This window comes from Emys orbicularis, chromosome 3, assembly GCF_028017835.1.
Source record: "Emys orbicularis isolate rEmyOrb1 chromosome 3, rEmyOrb1.hap1, whole genome shotgun sequence".
NCBI classification, from domain to species: Eukaryota; Metazoa; Chordata; order Testudines; family Emydidae; genus Emys; species Emys orbicularis.
In genome coordinates, this window is record NC_088685.1 from 78,075,530 (window position 1) to 78,091,555 (window position 16,026).

At 40.9% G+C, this 16,026-nt stretch overlaps 1 protein-coding gene across 1 annotated transcript in view; it reads right to left on the minus strand.

Moving 5' to 3' along the window:
• Positions 1-292: 292 nt before the first annotated feature.
• FAXC (failed axon connections homolog, metaxin like GST domain containing) overlaps positions 293-16,026 on the minus strand; it is a 34,869-nt gene continuing 19,135 nt past the window's right edge. Inside the window, exons 4-6 of the mRNA XM_065402191.1 lie at positions 15,697-15,914; positions 2,294-2,410; positions 293-582 (exon numbers count right to left, since the gene is read on the minus strand). Coding sequence (XP_065258263.1) covers positions 293-582; positions 2,294-2,410; positions 15,697-15,914 — 625 coding nt within the window. The remainder of the gene's footprint in view (positions 583-2,293; positions 2,411-15,696; positions 15,915-16,026) is intronic.

Here is a 16,026-nt window from a genome sequence, read left to right on the forward strand (position 1 = left end):
ACCTGTGGCAGGTTTACTCGCATGATTTTGGAATCTGTTTTCAGTGGGAGCAATATGTAGGCCTAAGATCCTGCTACTCTCTGGATCTCTTGTTTGCCTATTTTTGTTCTAATTGTTTAACCTAGGCTCCATCTGAATGGATTTACAAAATGAAATAAGAGTGAAATAGTCCAGGTAGCATGTGAAATGTGTCAAGCACAATGATCTCTTCCACACTGGCATGAACGTGGGAAAGTTGGACTGGTCCCAAGAAGTGGCATTTCTGACACAAACGGAGAAGTGCTTGGATACATCACTTGCATTGTGCATGATCTGTATAGTCATCCATGTCCACATCAGAATCAAAGAGAGAGTGTCCAGTATAATCCGTGTCAGGGGTTTGAGAAATACTGTTCTCTGTCCCCTCCTCATCAAATGTTTCTGTCCTTGAATAAAAGCTGAAGTCCTGCAATGGGGTGTGAGGCTTGCTAGCTTCACTACTTTCCTCAGATTCGTACAAGGTGTTATCATCGTCCTGGTGCCACTCTGGCCAGAATTTCCTCCTTATTCTTTCACAGTACATAGCAAGGTTAATCAGTTCACCTGTACATAGTAAAATAAGCCAGTGTAAATACTCCTAATCATTAATCCTGTGACCATGTTCACTACAAAGAAAAGTCACAGGAGCGGTCTTAAAAGAAATCTTCCTGGCTTGTTTCCAGGGAGGCATTAGAGATCTCTTTCTAAAAGGCTAAGATACGATCAAACATAGTAACGGTACCGTTTACAAATTCAGTCAAATGAAAAATGCAAATGGTTGTGACTTGATTAACGTACCTGTGGTAAGCAGGGTCAAAATGAAAGGATTATGTATGAGTGTAGCTATAAAGTTAAGCAATTAGAATTAATCTTCATGAATGTGGCTCAAAGGGAAAAGATTACTGATTTTATAAATCTGTCACAATAAAATTGTTATGCATTTTGTACAAACCTGGCATCCAAAGACAGAATTTGGCCATACATATTCTATGTATTTATTAAAAGAATGTCGTGCAATTGGAGGCAAATTTTGGTTTTGGACCACAAGATGGCAGTACTGTTTGCAAGATAAATTTGGCATTTGACACACCAAATTTTTACATGGTCACTGTAGCACACCCTTAGGTATTGTACACATTAGGGATGGAAGGATGGAATGAAAGTATTTTTCTTATATATTTATGAAGATATTATAAAAACCTCACTGAAGGACAAAACACAACAGTACATCCAGGAAAAACACTTGTTGTATGCAGTATTTCATGAGCAGCTGTCTGGTTAGGGGGAGTCAGACTGGAGAGTATTGTAGGGGATTGGAGTGTCCATCTGATTATTTTGGTAGGGCAGCTGGGTTTCAATCAATATAAGGCTAATTCTTGAAATTCATGGGTCCTCTAAGATTTTGCCTGAGATCCTTCAGAGATCAAGGTCATAGAAGAGAAGCATATAATAATAACAATAATAATACCTAGCACTTATATACAGTTTTTCATCAATAGATCTCAAAACTCTTTACAAATGTGTTTAAAATTCCAAATTTGATTCTGTTCCTCCAAATTTGTTATTACAATATTTAGCCCTTATATAGAACCAGATTCTATCCTTCTTCTACTAAAACTATTTCATGCCACGTCCCACCTTATATTCTATCACTTTTTTTTTTTTTAATATGCAGTTTTGCTCTGAACATTTATGTTAAATGGCTCAGGGGTGGGGGGAGCCTTCAAATTTATCACGCGTCTATGACTCCAGATCAAATGTGCTCAGCTTACCAATGAAAGGTGGGATCCAAAAGTCAAGATGGGCTCCTTCCACTTCCTGTATCTGCAGTAGTCATTAAGGTTATGATTTCACTGGGACTACTTGCAGAATATGATACTACTCGGTGTAAGCAAGAGCGGCAGCATCTAGCCCATAGTGATTTCATTATCAAACACTTTGCAAACATTAATTAATTAACAGAGCAAAGACCAAATTTATTTAAACAGAGTGCTGTAGTGTGTAAGCTACCAAGTACAGCAATAGGAGCAACTAATGTGAAGAATTTCATGGGGGGGAAATGAAGGCACCTTTGGATAGAAAAACAATATTACAGAGTACATCAAAAGACAGGACACTCTAGCTGAACTTCTAGGTTCATTCTGTCTTCAAATGTCATATGATCCTGACAGTGTTCTCCTGCATATTATAATGAGATCTCCTTGACATCCTGCCCTAGGCCTACAAGCAGAGAATGCTACCAAAAAAAATGTCCAAATCTCTAAGATTGTCTTACCTTTGATTAGTCTCTCAGGTCTAGTCCCTGGTAATGTCCACATTGCTTGAGCCAGGTGCCCAAAGACAGTGGCATCGAGAGTGGAAAGCTTTGGTCCCATGATGTACTTCTTGTCACCTGTAAATGGTAAAATGGTGAACAGTTATGGACCTTCAGGTACCTCCCCCAACTATAAATATGGATTACATCTTTTAACGTGTGTCTTACTGAAATGATTTGACTGGCAACCTGTATGCTCCCCAAAAATATCTGGTTCTGGGATCTATGCTTTAGCAACTACATGTGGGCCAAATTTTGGCTTGGGCACAGAGAAGGTTCCCAGGGATGGACTCCATTATTGCTATGTAATCCTGTGCAAATCAGCTGGCTAATTGATCTATAGTGTTACAGAACCACCAGGCCGTCTGCTCCCCTTCTTTCTGCCATCTCCTATGCACTGAGTAGCAGAATCCACCATGGCATGCAGAGAATACACACTGAGTCGGTTTTGCTGCATTCAGGGCCTTCTGTGCTATCAGTAGTGGTTGAATGTATGATTTCCTCCTGTCAGGAAAAAATCAAAGCTGATCCATGATTAACATCTTTGCTGAAAGGATGCCCATGGCAGCCCATGGGTATCCTGCACTAGTCTTTCACCAGTGGAGATCTGGTTTCAGGTCCTTCCTCAGATTACAAGTGAAAAGGAGAGTGGGTGACTTCAACTGAGTACTTACTTAATATTTGTCCAAATCCAAACCATCACCCCATTTGGTATGATTGGCAACTTCTGCTCAAAAGAGGCCTAGTGCTGGAATAGTTAAGTGTGTTGCAGTTCCAGGCTACTGCATGCCCCTGGATTGGTGAGGAAGTTTGCAAAATGCCTACTCACACAATGCCTGGCTCTAGCCAGTACTGTTGGATCTCACAAACATCTCCCCATTTCAGCCACAAGTTTTACAGCAATTTAAACGGCTTGTCAAGGGTACCAGAATGACAGCTCTGGAGTCTGAATTCTTCTGCTTATCCACAGATCAGGCCCAACATGGGAAGGAGCAGCAGAAGCTTCCCTACACTGCCCCAGAAATGCCCTACAATCTGGACTTCAAATCCAGAGGGAGTAATAGGTTATTTTATTCTCAGTCCCTCTCAGTCACTTGGCCCTTCTGCTGAAATTGCCAACTATGGTGCAACAGTGTGATGGGGACACTAGTTCATTAGAAATGAAACTCAGATCACTAAGTCATTTCATCCAAGCCACTAAAGAGCAGTTCTATGTGGACTGCTGGGGAGGTGCTGTAGTGCTCTGCTCCCTTCCCCAGGCTGTACCTAACTAGCAGGAGCTAGCCCTAAGTAATGGCATTTTGACATACATTTCTTTATGGAACTGAAATGGCAGTCACATGTAAACGTCACATTCCTTGGACTGTAAGGTCTGCAGGGCAGAACTGTCTTTTTCATTCTGTTTGTACAGCGCCTAGGACAAAAGATCCTGGTCTATGACTGGGGCTCTTAGGTGCTACTACAATACAAATAAATAATTATAATCATAACACAGTAAGGTATGAAAGAAGATTCTTTTGAAAAGCAATTCAGAATCATCATCAGGAAAGGTACATCCAATACTGTATGGATCTGAATCATCCAAATCTATTCATCCCACTTCTCAGTGATAGTCTTCCTCGGTTTGGTTTACATTGCTCTGGTTTGTTGGGGTTACTAGCTTTAGGTTTATTAAACCACTTTAAGCAAAGCTGTACAGCAATGCAATGCAGTGTATTCCAAAGTACTATACACTCTACTACTCAAGTGTCCTACATAGTAGCAATGCAGCTTTGTGAATAACAGAGAATGACAACTTCCTCTAAGAACTCAAACAGAATATTAAAATTGAACACTTTTTCCCTGTAAAAAGGCCAGTTACTACATAAGTCCATTGTCTAAATAGAACATTCAGGTAAACAATCCCTCTGTCAGCAGGAAATGCGGCAAATGTCTTTGTGGTAGTTACGTTGTGTCTAGTCTTGAACCATCTTGTACAAATCTCAAAAGTTGTACCCAACACCACAGTTACATACTTTGAGCTAAAATCCCATTTTACCTGCCAATGCCAGGAATTTAACACAATTTAACTGTCCTTCATGCTCAAGTCCAGAATAGTGTAATGCTGGGAAGTAACACTGCATTTCAGGGTGGATTTTAAAAAAATCAATTATTTTTTAAAATAATAAAATTTTAAAAATCAGAATTTATTAATTTAAATTGAGTATTTTCATTTAAAAACATATTTTTATTTTAAAAAATAAATCTATTTAAAATTAAATTTGAAATTATGACAGCCTCACTTAAGGCCTAAGCTTACCATAATGTATTAAAATCATTTAAATTAAATAAAAAATAATATTAAGCCAATGATGTTTGCTGCTGAGGTTTTAAAGAAAGTCATACCAGTGAATTAGTGAAAGTCACTAGCTAAGCACCCCAGCAGCCAGTGTTGCTGAAGTGCTAAGCCAGCTTTTTACAACAGTAGCCTCTTCTGCAGGTGCAGAGTGAATATTTTCTTCATTTCAATTTATTCAGCTAGTTCAGTTCAATGACAAATTCATTCAAATGTAAGAAAACAAAAGGGAGTTGAAAAATCAGGAAAGCTTGTTTTCTTCTTCCAATCTGTGAATAAAAACTAGATGTGAGAGGATGAGATCTACTAATTCTAAGGCTATGTCTATACTACAGACCTTACAGTGGCACAGTTGTACCGCTTCAGCTGCGCTGCTGTAAGATCTCCCATGTAGCTGCTCTATTCTGTCGGGAGAGAGCTCTCCCGCCGGCATAATTAAACCACCCCTAAAAAGCGGCGGTAGCTATGTCGGCGGGAGAGCATCTCCTGCAAACACAGCGCTGTCCACACCGGCGCTTTTGTTGGTGAAACTTTTGTCGGTCAGGGTATGTTTTTTCACATCCCAGACTGACAAAAGTTTTACTGACAAAAGTGCTAGTGTACACGAAGCCTGAAACCTTGAAGGACATTGTGACAAGAAACAATCAGTTCAATTCACTAACTATATATAATACTTGCTTTGCTTTGTTTACTAAATCAGTTAGTTTTAAATGCAAAACATATTGTAATAAACTTATTTGTTTTTTCTTAGGTAGTTATTTAACTAATAAAAACTATTAAATGTTGGTTTTGCACATTATTAATTTAATTCCAATTTCTGTCCAAATGCAGCTTGACACAAGTCACGAGTAAAATTTTCATCATCATCCAGTAAATAAGAAATGCACCATTCACTATTTTCTAACACGATAAGATGCAAAAATTAAGAATCTGAATAAATGTGTGTTAAGCTATATAATTTATTAAGTAAATATGTACAGATATAGTGCATCCTCATATTTAACAAAAGAGAGTACCAAATTTAGTCTAAAGGCTATATTTAGTTGCAAATCAACATGTTTTAATGGTTAAGGATCAATGAGAAACAACCTTTCTTTAGGAAAATAACAAAAGTACAAATGCAAAACAAGGTGAGTTAAATCAAGGTTCCTGGCTGCTGGTTTAAATTATCCTTAAATCACTTTGATTTAAATCAGTCCACCTTGCTGCATGTAGATGTTGGTACAGCCAGGGAAGGTAGTGACTGTTATATTCGCCTACTCTCCTGCCAATGGCCTCATCTCACACCTGCAGCATTCCTAGCTGGGGGCGGGCAGACAGAAAATCTCAGCAGATCTCTTCAGACCGTTAAAGCATAATACCAGACATGTGAGAAGAGAAATGGGGTTCCCAACCTCATTCTTCTGAAATTTTGTTCTCAGATCCCTAAAAACAAATGCAAACAAGACTGTGACTAGGACTACATGCCTTAGGAAGGGATTAAAGGGGAGTAAAAACACCCCCTGACACTTCTGCATGGGCTACTTGGACTCTGGATTCAGGTGTAAGCAGGCACTCCCAATATGCCATCGTTACAGCAGAGCCATGAGGCAAGTCATCACTGAGACTACATCTACACTACAAGCTCGGGGGCAATTCACAGTTCACATACACATACTCAGGCTAGGTCACTGAGACCTAGCCTGGGTATAAAATAATGTAGCCACAGTAGCACAAGCAGCTGCAGCACAGCATAGCCGTGCCAAGTACAAACCCACCTGAACCCCATGAGTACATATTGGCACAGCTGAGCCATGCCAGCATTGCGCATGCTATCACAGCTACACTACAATTTATACTCACGCCAGCTTTCATCAAGCTAGCACAGGGATCGGCAACCTTTGGCACACGGCCTGCCAGGGAAAGCACCCTGGCGGGCCGGGCCGGTTTGTTTACCTGCTGCATCCGCAGGTTCGGCCGATCGCGGCTCCCACATCCCTCGGCCCGCGCCGCTTCCCGCAGCCCCCATTGGCCTGGAGTGGCGAACCGCGGCCAGTGGGAGCCGCGATCGGCCAAACCTGCGGACGCGGCAGGTAAACAAACTGACCCGGCCCACCAGGGTGCTTGCCCTGGCGGGCCGCGGGCCAAAGGTTGCCGATCCCTGATCTAGCCCCAAGAGATGTTAAGAAACCTGATTCTTGACCATCAGAATTTCCATGAGAACTTCTCCTTTAAGATTTTAGATAATTAAAAAGAAGAGAAACAGAATTCTCCACAGGGATTAGGACAAGTGCAATAAAAGGAGAGACCACCCTGCCCCACAAAGGTAATTTAAACTGCATCTCTCAGAGTGCTCACCTCCCATAATCACCAGTGCACTTACTTCACTGTTGCCCCATAAGCATGAAATGTGCTCCCTGTGCTGACTCAAAGCCAGTGCCCTCAAGTCCCTACTAAGAATCCACCTCGGCCATGATGCCTGTGGTAAACTGCTAGCTGAGAACAGCTGGGTGGCCAGTTAACAGATTCATTAAAATCTCTTGCTCATTTGCAACTGTAAAAGAAATCACAGAAATCTACTGAAGTCCCTGTGTGGATACCACCACTGATCTCTCTATGCTTCAGTTCCCCATCTGTAAAATGGGACTAATATTATTTCCTTATTTTTCCCAGCGTTTTGTGAGGATACATTCATTAAAGATCAGTGCTAAGCTAGTTTGATAATGTGGGCCATTTAAATACCTAAGATATATAGACAATACAGCAAAGTACAAACTACACCACTTTTCTGATAAAGGTAGCATCTCTGGCAGTAATCTGTGTGGAAGGACTTTCTGAAAACTGCAGAAGAAAATTCTGATAAGAAAAATTGACTAAAAAGCTCTTAGCCCACATCTTAATGTGGTGTAAATTGATCTCTCTCTGTTGATTTACACCCATTGACGATCTGGTCTTTGGTGTCCAAAGTTAAGCATGAACTGTTATGTTTACTAATCTGCTGTTTTGCCAGGCCTTCTGGGATATCTTGAGTATGAAAGGGGCTATACAAAATTCAACTTCTACCCTATTCTATGCATGCACTTACTGACACCATACACATGCTTCAGAACATTGCAATATTACTCTACCACCAGGTGAGGAGTAAAGCTCAGCTTCAAACCAAGCAAGGTAAATATTTCCACCCCTTCCACACAGAGAGACTGGGCAGCTGCCAAGTTATTCCTTTATGGAAACTATTTTTGGAGCTAAAAATAAATATTGTTGCTCCAGTGCATATTTGTCATGGTGCAAAAGGGGCTCCAAAGTAATCTGATCTGTAACAGTCTCAAAATCAACTCAAGATAAGCAGCCACTTTGCATTAGGATTTAGGCAGCACTTTAATCCTCCTACTGTTGCCCTGGGTTTTTCTAATTAAGAACCAAGAACCAATTGCCCCAGGCCCTTTAAATCGCCGCCGGAGCCCTGGGGCTCCTGCCCACTGCATCTACCCCAGGGCTCCGGCAGCAGGGCTCTGGAGGCGATTTAAAGGGCCAGGGGCTCCAGCCACTGCCCAGAGCTCAGGGCCCTTTTAAATTGCAGCCCAGGGAAGCTGCCCCCTGCCGGTATGGTCTGCTTTGTACCGGCTCTTGCCGGTACGCCGGACCAGACCGGACCAGCTTACTTTCACCTCTGGTTAGACTGCAAACCTCATGGACACCCCTCACCCCAGGAATCAGCAGGAGGCCAGGACCCTTTGTGCTGGGGCCCTATGATTTCACAGGAGCTCTGGATCCTCAGAACTGTCTCCCCACCCTGCTCCCCACACACAGTCCCTAGCAACAACTGCCCCTTAAAGGAGGATCTCCATTACAAAGTGGACCAACAGAATGTAAATGTCTCTTCCATGTGGGACAGTACACCAAGAACCTTTTTCAGAGCCTGGGGGCAGATGCTGCTGGGGAAGACAGCTGAGCCTCCCTTCACATAGGAGGGTTATAAGCCACAATGTAGGGGGTCTCCTCTGTGTATAGATGCAGACACAATCAGCCTCCAAGACTGGATTTTCCAAAGGAACCTAAGGGAGTTAGGTACCCAGCAGCTGTCATTGAATTTCCTGGGAGCTGGACATCTAACTCCAATATGCACCTTTAAAAATCCCAGCCTAGGTGATTATGTTAAGATATCCACACACTAAGGAGAACTCTTGCAGCAGTGCTATTTATCTGTCTAGGTGCCTATATGGCTCCCAGTGCTGTAGTGCCTGAATGACACTTGTATCAGCTGAAAAAAATTAAGCCTAGATAGGGTTTGTCAATCACAGGGAGAATCGTTTTGTAAAGACAAAGGACCAGATTCTGACACCCTATCGTTGACCAGGGCCACAAATAACTGCATTAAAATTAGTGGGACTAACACCTGGGAGCAAGGTACTATTCAACAAGACAAATGGGGGCCAAAATTTGACCCAGTGATATTAGACCATTCCAATTAAGTATTTTATGTTGCTCTTTAACTACTATGTAAATTTCTGTGTTTCTCTGTGTGACACTGTATGGAATATGGGAGACACTTTATGATATTGTTGATACCAATATTATAAAAGTGCAATAAATCTTACCAGATATACCACGTAAGGTATCCATGGAAAAGTTACAATTCACTAAATATGATAATCTTGTTTATATGTTTGTATCACCTTTGTATTGTGAGTTATAGATATGTAGGGTATATCTGTGTTTCCAAACCTGTGCTGTGTTTCTGGATGACACCCCTAGACAGATTGGCATCAGCACTACCTAGCTTGTTCGATGGCCCATCAGCTGTACAATGAACCCATTAAAAGGCCAGGGACTACACCTTATGAGTCAGCAAGGCATGTGGTATGCGTGTGAGCAGAGAACTCTAAAGCTTTTCCATGCCATGTGCTGTGAAACTTGTGTTTGGGACACAGGAAGTACAAGCCACATGGCAAAAGGAATATAAAGGGCAGCTGCATCATCTCCATTTTGTCTTCATTCCTGCTTCTTACCTCTCGAGTAACTTTGCAACAAACTGAAGCTCTGAACAAAGGACAGACAGACCCTTCCAAGCTGTGGATGTATTCCAGAGGGACTTTCAAGCCAGCAAACTCACCAATACTGCTAAGAACCTGATACTGTATATAGACTGCGAAGTCTCTGAATATATCTGAGTGCTTTATCATTTAACAACTCTCTTCTTGTTCTTTCTTTTTTCATTAAACCTTTTGTTTGAGACATTACACGATTGGTTGGCAGTGTGGTATTTTGGATAAGATCCAAACTAATATTGACCTGGTAACGTGGCTGACTCTTTGGGGGTCAGAAGAACATTGTGTATAGTGAGCAGAGTTTTTATATAACTTCTCACTGTACTGGACCTATGTGCTGATTGGGAGCCAGAGAACTGGAATGCAATAAAGGGGGCTGTGTAATTTCTTTTTTTATTTATTTTTTTGCTTCTTGATAATGTGTGGGGGATCAGAGGTACAGTTTGTGACTCGTTGGTGAGTTTAACTTCAGTGTTAACCACCAGTTTTGGGAATATCTGCTCTCCCTTTTGCAGCCTGCCCTGACTTTGGCATTTTCAGTGAGGGCTGCCATAGGCACTCTGGGTCACACTATGTTCATTATTAAGTATACAAATTTCATGCAGACCGCCAGTGTCCTAAAAACGTTCAGCATGTTCTGCTATCATGCTGTTAAACTGACACTTTAACAAAACAAAAAGGTGATCAACCAGTTATAGGAGAGAAGATTAGATCACAAATAGAGTTTTCTGATTGGCTACCCAGATGTCATCATAATGTCAAGCTTTGACTGTTTTTTATTTATAAATTCATTTTGCCTCATTTTTATTTATAAATAAACTTTTACAACAAGATATTTAACACTGCACTTTCAAGGATTATTGTGCTTCTCAAGCAGCTATTCACATGCGCTTCTGACTGATGCCTTACTTATTACATTACCCAAGATCTGCAATAATAAGCTAGGAGAAGTGTCTGTAAAGTCTTATTGCTTGATTTTGGGTCTGATTTCAAACTATACACACTAGGAAATAAGGACTAGCACTTAATTCAGCACACTGTGCCTAGGCATATTATAAAATGTATCATTCTCAGATATATGACAAGACAATGTGGAAAGTAAAGCCATTCCATTGCAGAGAATGACCCAACAGCATTTTGAAACTGGGGGAAATGGAGGGAGACACTGCTTTATTTTATAAAACCACAAAACTGCTAAACAAATTAAAGCCATTTTAGGAAAAATAAATGAATCCTAGAAACTAGTTCACAAAGAGCCCAATGATACTCACCCAAGTCCTCGGCTAGCCACCGAACCATCTTTCCTCTACTTACAAATAATGAATTAATTCCCAGAAAGTTGGGATGAGTTTACAACTGATTAGCTACCCAACAAGGGCTAAATTCAAAATGGATAGTTCAACCAATTCTAATTTACTTATTAATTTAATTTACATGTGGCCTGATTTTCAGAAGTGCAGCTGTCTTCAATATCAGCTGCTAGAGATGTGAATCTCTGCAAATAAGGCCAGATGTATCTTTACATAGTGGTCCAGCTGTTGGAAGGAATGCAGAATATTGTAGGAGATCCCTGATGATCACTTGACTTTCCAATTAGTGCCAGTCCCACAGAAGTACTGAACACACATCTGCTAAGATCTCCTCTAAACACACTCTTTGGAAAGAAGTAATATTGCCACTACTACACCCTGAGAAGCACAGTTTAGAATACATATGGTGGAGGTCTCACATAGCCAGTAGGAAAAATTGTAGATGATAATTTTTCTAACACCAAAAGTATTGCATCTGATATAAGGTAACTATTTTGGACTTCTTTATGATAAATTAATCACTGGACTGGAAGTTTGCGGTTGCCTAGGAACCAATGATGATGGCCTGATTGCATTCAGTATGGGCAAACAGAGGACAGTTCCAACCAGAAATACACACACTCATGATGCTTCAAAAGGAAAATTTGGGCAAAAATGACTGAGAGAACAAATTTAGACAGAAATGTGAATGAAAATTGGGAACTCTTTTTGGCCATCTGATAAACTTGCCTTAAAGCCATAATTCCAAAATCAAGAAAGAGGAAAACTTTGTCTACAAGCCCAACCTGGTTCAGTGGCAAAGTGAAGGCTGCAATTAGAAATAAAAAAAGCAAAATATAACAAATGGGGAAAGAGAAGAAAGATAGCATCAATATGAATCAGAAGTTATAGGGTGCAGAACAATGATAAGGGAAGCTAAAGACAACAGGGAAAATCCAGGGCTGGCAGGGCAAAAGCCAATAAAAGGGAGTTTAAGTATATTAGGAACAAAAGAAATCCTAATAATGGTATAGACCCATTGCTATATGGAAAGGGTAAGATTGTTAATAATGACACAGAAAAGGCAGAAGTGCTCAATAAATATTTTTGTTCTATATTTGGAAAGAAGGAGGATGATATACTAATGACAATGATGAAGAACCTTCCAGGCCATTATCAGCTAAGGAGTAGAGCTGGTCAGCACAATTCTAGCAAAACAATCCCTCCTCAGAATTTGCCTATGCAACAAAATTGGAACTTTTCCAGAGACAGTCTAATTTTGCTAAAGTTCTGATGGAACTCAGCCAAGGAATGAAACCAAATTTCCCAATCAGAATTAAACGAAATTTCAAAATATTGAAATCCTCTTCAAAACAGAATTCCCTTTTTCCACACATCTCTAGTGAAGAGGATGTTAGACAACCTCTACTAGGGATAAAAGTTTTAAAATTAGCAGGCCCTAGATAACCATGCACCCAAGTGTCCTAAAAGAGCTAGCTGAGAAGATCTCTAGACCGCTGATGTTAATTTTTAATAAATATTGGAATACCAGGAAAATTCCTTAAGATTGGAAGAGTGCTAATAATGTGCCAATATTCAAAAAAGGCAAACAGGATGATCCAGTTAACCAGATGCTGGATAGCCTAACATACATCCCAGGCAAAACAATAGAAAAGCTGATATGGGATTCAATTGAAAAAGAATTAAAATATATGAATATAATTAATGCTAATCAACAGGGTTTATGAAAAATAGCCCTGATTTCATTCTTTGATGAGACTGCAAGTTTGGTTGCTAAAGATAACTGCAATAAAGTTATCTAATATAGTTGCATGCTTATATCAATATAGATATAGTAATAGTTATATAAAATTAGTTTAAACTACTGTAAAACATTGGGTTTAGTACTACCTGACATTCTGATTAAAAATTAGCATTATGTAATATAAAGAAAACAAACGTTAAGCAGATTAAGAACTAGCTAACTGGCAGATCTCAAAGAGTAGTCATCAAAGGGAAATAATTATTGAAGAGGGGTATTTCTAGTGGGGTTCTTCAGGGATTGGGATTAAGTCCAATGCTATTCAACATTTTAATCAATGACCTGGAAGTAAATATCAAATCACTGTTGATAAAATCTGTAGATGACAAAGATTGGAGGAGTGGTAATAATGATGAGGACAGGGCAGTCATACAGAGCGACGAGGATCACTTGGGCCCATTCAAACAAAATACACTTTAATACAGACAAATGAAAAGTTGTACATCTAGGTACTATGGTGATCACCTGTACTACATTAGGCAGGACAGTCCTGAAATGCAGAGTTCAAGTCCCAGTCCCGGGCTGAATGACTCCAGGACAATGTTTGTCCCGGATTACCTGTGGCACTGTTCCACGGCTGCCCAAAGCTCAGGGGCAGTGCCAGCCTCTTCCTGGAGTGGGAGCTGAGGTGGGCCTTAGCCCCCCATCGCCACGAGGCCCTACTAAGTACAAGGAATGATCATAGCCCAGGGCAGGTGAAGGGTCCAGGGCTCCCCACAGTGGTCTGGGCTCCCTGGGCTGCTCTTACCACAGCCCAGCTCAGAGTTTTGGCCTAGCCAGGGGGCAAGGCCTCAGGGGAAAGAGAAGAAGCAGAGGGTGAGGCCTTGGGGAAGAGGAGGAGCAGAGGGCAGGGCATCAGGGATGAGGAGGAGCAGGGGTGTGGCCACAACGGGGGCGAGGCGCCTGCATGTGTCCCACTTCTGCCTTTTGAAAAGGTGGTCACCCTCCTAGGTACAAGGCATGCAGGTCATACCTACAGAATGGGGACTGTATCCTGAAAGCAGAGTATCTGAGAAGGATTTATGGGTTAGAATAGCTGGTGTGCTGAGACCACAGCCTACTATGCCGAGACCACAGCCTACTATGCCAGCCAATATTCTCTCTGTTTCCTTGTACTTCCTTGCTGGTCAGTCTGTATCCATCTGTTGTTTCTTGTCTTATTCTTAGATTATAACCTTTTGGGGCAAGAACCATCTTTGTTCTCTGTTTGTACAGCGCCTAACACAATAGGGTCCTGTTCCATGACTGGGGCTCCTAGGCACTATGATTATTCAAATAAATAAAATAATAATAATAAATAGCATGCACTCCCAATGCGATGGTATGGCAAAAATGGCTAATGTGATCCTTCCATTATAAACAAGGGAGCAGTGAGTAGAAGTAGGGGCATTGGTGAGAATGGAATACTGCATACAATTCTATTTTAAAAAGAATGTTGTACAATTGTAGAGGATGCAGAAAAGAGCCATAAAAATGATTTGAGGGCTGCAGAAAATACCAGTGAGAGACTTAAGAAGATCAAAAAGATTGAAAGGTGACTTGATTACACTCATTAAGTACCTTTACGGGGAGAAAATACCATGTACTAAAGGGCTCAAATCTAGTAGAGAATGGCATAATGGGAACCAATGGCTGGAAACTGAAGCCAGACAAATTCAAGTCAGAAATTAGGCACCAATTTTTAACAGTGAGGTGGATTAATCACTGGAACAAACTACAAAGGGAAGTGGTGGATTCTTGATGTTTATAAATCAAAACTGGGTACATTTCTGGAAAATATGCTTTAGTCACACACAAGTTATTGGGCTCACTACAGGGGTGAAATTTAGTAGCCTGCAATATACAGGTTAGATTAGATAACCTAATGGTCTCTTCTGGCCTTAAACTCTATGAATCTCACTGTGAATCCCAGAGAAAGAATGATGTAGCTGAAGCTAGCAAAGAGATGGAAAAGGTGTTATGAAAAACAGAATCAAGAGTGGAAAAAGCATTGTTAACAAATAAAAGATGTGCATTTAATAAATTCCTCGTATATCAACATTGCTCCAACAGGATTTCATCCTACACAGCTAGGCATGAGATAACTTAGTCAAGTTTTACCCCTTTAACTTTACCATACACGTATGAAACAGAGGAAAGATTAGAGGACAGTGGAAAAGGATAAGATTAAGGAACTAAAATTCTTCTTTTCTACTACAGAGTATCACTCCTGCTATATCAAGCAGTCAGCTGAACAGTATTCCTTGGGGGCTGGGGTTGGGGAAGGGAGCGCAGATGAGTGGCGTAGACTAGCTCTTTTGAAGGAGGAAACCAAAAAACTTTTAAGGTGGTCACTAATTTGGTTAAGTTTTGTCACTAAAGGTCCACCTGCTGCAACGAACAAGTCCTACACCATCACTTCTGACAGTACAAACCCATGTCTCACCAGCAGTTCAACCCCCAGTTTGAATGCCAACCGAATAACAGTTATAACTTGTTAGTAAACAGCTCGCTCAAAGAGTGTTAGTGTCAATCAAATTCTCAACTCATCAAAACAACTATAATACCTTCAAGTGATTTTCAAACACCAGCTTTACAAATATTTGCTGTTAAAAAGCCCTGGGACAAGTTCTGCCCTCACACACACACAAAAACAATTCCCAGTGAAGATAAAAGGAGATGAGTGTATGCCTCTGGTAGCAGAATTTGGCAATATACATGTACAATGGCAGCAAGAAAAAAAGTGACATCCCCTTAACTAGAAAGACAGACATGGAATGATTAGTGCCATGATAGGCTGTACATATAGTTTGGAAACAAAAGTAATGTTTAAACAGCCTGGCAGAGAGCATTACCAGTAAATCTAATCATGCAAAAAGTGACTGTGCAGAATATAATGGGTTGTACATTACCCAAGAGACCTGCTAGTGACCGCATGTCTTTCTCCATCAGCTTGTATATCTCTTCCTCCGAGAAGCGGCCGATGCCATGGCCGTACATTTCTCGTTTCACAATTCCTTTTGTTAGGTGGCACAGAATCCACTTCAGCAGGTCACTAAAGGGTCCACTGCACGAAAGCATCTTCTGGGTCTCGTGGAGATTGTCCACCCACTGGCAATAAGCTAATGTCCTAGAATGTGGTGAAAACAAGTTACAACTGTGCAGCACATTGACCCCCCAACACCTCTACAAAGTAGCCCGCAAAAGGGTTTGATGAAGAACTTGCGTAAGTCTTGAGGCCT